General features: G+C 39.3%; 1 protein-coding gene across 2 annotated transcripts in view; it reads left to right on the forward strand.

Moving 5' to 3' along the window:
- The window catches only part of lrp2a (low density lipoprotein receptor-related protein 2a), a 135,125-nt gene that overhangs the window by 128,954 nt on the left and 2,251 nt on the right, over nt 1–3,920 (forward strand). Inside the window, exons 77-79 of one of the 2 annotated variants that reach the window (XR_008572556.1) lie at nt 38–148; nt 1,864–1,980; nt 2,626–2,697. Coding sequence is in view for 1 of the 2 variants with exons in the window: in XM_054788394.1 (XP_054644369.1) it covers nt 38–148; nt 1,861–1,980; nt 2,626–2,697 (303 nt within the window). In the remaining variant the exon portion in view is untranslated. Of the gene's footprint in view, nt 1–37; nt 149–1,860; nt 1,981–2,625; nt 2,698–3,920 lie in introns of both variants that reach the window. The other variant, XM_054788394.1, reaches the window with a different exon arrangement.

Genomic DNA, 3,920 nt, shown 5'->3' on the forward strand with positions numbered 1-3,920 from the left:
CACATGAAGCTTGTCTTATGAAACAATGTCACCATAGGATGATCATTTTGCTATGGAAGCTGCGAGGCATCCTGTCACGTTTGAGAACCCGTTATATGCCAACACAACCGCCGTGTCCGCCGACCCAGCTGTGATCCACGCCTCTCAGGTATACACACACACACACACACACACACACAGGTTATAATTAGGTGCATTTTGTCGTTAGGTCATTTTGTAAACCTCAGAGTATTGATTATTTAAACATTATACTTCCATAATATTTACAACCATTTTTTCATCCACTTGAACAAAGTGAGCTTCTACGGTTCCTTGCCCAGTGGTGGTGAAAACCATACAAAACACTTGCATCATCACTAACCTGAACGCTTCAGCCATAAAATATGTTGCGCATCGTCTACTTAGTGATGTGCGATACCGCTGATTTAGTTTCTGATGCGATACTGAGTAAAAGTCAGGCTGTTATCAGCAATATCGATCCGATGCCGATACCTAATGTATCTGGTAAATTTAAAATTAAATTTAAAAAATTAAAAATTAGTGCATTTTATATTCACCCTGCAATTGGCTGGCGACCAGTCCAGGGTGTACCCTGCCTCTCACCCAAAGTCAGCTGGGATAGACTCCAGCATACCCGCGCAACCCTAGTGAGGATAAGCGGCATAGAAAATGATGGATGGATGTATTTCATATCATAGCATAAAGAATACAAGACATTTAATGAATTAATTAATAAATAAAAAGTCATAATTTAAATAAAGTAATAATTTAATTTGTATTATGTATTATTTGTATTATTGTATTGTATTATGTATTTATTTATTTTAAACCCTGAAGTATATTGAGGTAGCGGAGTGACTTACAATATAGCCGAGCTAATATACAACAACAGAAAAAACAGATGACAAAGTCATATAAAATATATGAGAATTGTATTTTAAACAATAGAAAAGAAAATAAGTAACATAATAAAACCATTAAAATAAATGACTAATTATTAAGAACTACTACAACAATTAAACTTCATTCACAATTCACACATGGCTCCGTTGACCATCGGTTATCCTTTCAACAGACAAACGTGACCTCAAATGACTGAAGTATCAAAAGTATTGATATTTTGATTTGGGAATGGATTTTAGAGGATGAAGCGCTGGTATCGCAAGTACTACTCACCATATTTTTGGCTTCCAAAGAACAAGGACGTTTACTGTGCTAAATACCGCCACTGACTGGTCATTTGCTGCAATGACACACACTGGGATGTAGACTGATTCTCACTGATTGGCTGGCTGACAATCACGTGGTTTTCAAAGGACACCAGTTTCCGACGTGTGACCAAAGTTGGTCACTAGCCCTGTGCAGGCTTAACAAATATCAGTCATTGATTTCACTTTTTGTGAACTGCAACAACAACATCCATTCAGTGCTGAATCATTTATTAACAAATAGATTTAAACATGTCACATGTCATCCTAGGACATTTTACCGTACATCAGTGCAGTGTTTTTATGAGGCGTTAGTAAGTAGTAGTACATAAACTGTGCAGTACATTGTGTTTGAACTGGACTTTTGTTTAGCAACGTTAGCTTGACATGCCTTTATACAACACGTTTTTCAATTCACCGAAAAAGTATAGAACTTTTCTACTCATTCCAGTGTTTACTTGTGTGCTTGATCTTTCTAAATGATGATAAAACATAGTTAAATCATACAAAGTAAAACAAATGTGGATTTCTTGGTCAATTAACTTGGTAAATCTTGAATATTTTGGATATTACATCTTGGATACTTTCATGCATTTTGAAGTTGTTTCATGTCTGCCGGGATGTGCAAAATAATCACTCTTTTCTTCATAAGCAGGTGACAGTGAATGTGAGCGCTGAGCCGTTCCAGAACAACTTTGTGAACCCGGTGTATCGTGCGGAACACAGCGGGGTTCTTGTTAACCCCACGTGTGTCAGCACCAAAGCAGCTGAGGTCTGTCGCTTTTCTTTTTGTTACTTTATGTCAAAAACATGTACTGGTTCTCACACAAACATCTTCTCTTGGGACTGTGCCTCAATGAAGCGCAGCTCCCCTGTGCCAGCAGCACTCATGCACTCACTTGTGTTGCCACACATGAACACTACGACATCTACACATCCAATGGGGTGCGAGTTAGTTAGTTACTAGTTAGTCATTCTTAGTAGTTAGTTGAGGATGTTTCATGAGATGAAGGCTGAAGGCTGAGCTCGTGACTTGCAATTCTCTACCACAAGGGGCAGTATTTTCCTGGGTGTGCGCAAGCACAACTCTTGTTGCTAACTATTTATGTTCCTGTGTAGCAGTAGTTAACGAGGAAGCCACCTCCAGATGCTTGCTAGACATATGCGTGCATAACAATGCGCCACATTTCACTGTCCCTAACGATAACGCCGTTACAGGACTACCAATACTGGAAGCTGTACACGGACTACTCTAAAGTACAATCAAGTTGCCTTTCGATAGTGTTGTCCCTTGAGAAATAGAGGGGGGGTGGTAAATGAGAGGCGTGGTGCTATAAGTACTAGTGTAGTTTGGATGTTCTAGACACGGACGCGAGGTAAATATCCAGTGTGATGATGTTTGTGTTGGGATTTGCAGGAGTCAACATGGAAATTATTCAAACGCAAACTGAAGACCGGCAGCGCCTTTGAGAAGCCGTCTTACTCCAAGGTAGGTTGGATTGTAACCACAAAGGCAGTCTAGAGGCTTCCAGCAAAAAAGTTTGGTGTCAGTTTTCATACACTGTTTTGTACAGTATTGCACGTAACAAAGTGCAGTAATCCCTCGTTGATGGTGGTTAGACTCCAGACCCGCACGTGATAAGTGAATGTCCGTGAAGTAGGATTCCTTATTTAGAAATGGAATATTTTGGTAGTTACGGCATAGAAAGCCTGTTTACCACCTTCTAAGTACGCTTTTTAACATTATTGGAGCACTGTAGACATGAAGTAACCCCCCTATAGTCACCTTTACACTCCTATTACCCAATATAGAAGACATCATAAGAGAAAATAAGATAGAAATGAGACGTGTGTGTTGCTCTAAATGTGTTCCAGTGCTTGGGCAGCTGAGTGAGGGGCGGACCGGAGGTGGAAGGTTTCCAGTTGATTTTTAACTTGGCGTGGGTCGCTGATGTTTTTATTAAGGATTATTTCGCCTGTTGTTCAGGCATCAAGTCTGGTGCTGGTGTGTCTGTCCCGAGATTCCAGTAACATTACTGACACCTAGTGACCAGAGTAATAAACGTATGTTTTGAGTGCCTCGTACTTGCATTTTACTTCATTTAGTCATTTTTATGCTTGAAAATGGTTCATTTAGGCAAAAAATATGTAAAATTTGCTCCAATGTGAATACTTTTTGGAGTAATAATAGGCCATAGTCAGCCAGGAAACAGCATGATTTATGGATCTGTTTTTGATAAACCGTGATGGAGTGAAGCCATAAATTCGAAGCGTGAAGTGGTGAGGGATTGCTGTAGTCCATTTGACCTGTACTGTATCGTTCCGCTGAATGGAGTTCCCAAACAAAGCGGCTGACGCGTTGCAGACTCAATAAGCATCCTTTTTTTTATCGAGTGCGGCTGCTAAATAACCCGTCATGGGGCCAAAGAAAGTTACAAGTGGCACCAATTTGATGCTGACAATTTGATGCTGCTGGTTCCATAAGTTCCATTCATTTCTCACTTATCATTATTATATTCATATATCATCATATATTTATGCATGTAAAACTACAAATATTCGCTATCAAATGTATTTTTTGTTCATATTTTTGGGTGTCTGAAAGGGAATAAATGGATTTACATTTATTTTCATCAAACCTTTGGAGCGAACCAGCAATCCAATGTACTCAACTTATGAACTTACTTATTATTCCTTTCCAACATTTGCCAG

This window comes from Dunckerocampus dactyliophorus, chromosome 9 (assembly GCF_027744805.1).
Source record: "Dunckerocampus dactyliophorus isolate RoL2022-P2 chromosome 9, RoL_Ddac_1.1, whole genome shotgun sequence".
NCBI lineage: Eukaryota > Metazoa > Chordata > Actinopteri > Syngnathiformes > Syngnathidae > Dunckerocampus > Dunckerocampus dactyliophorus.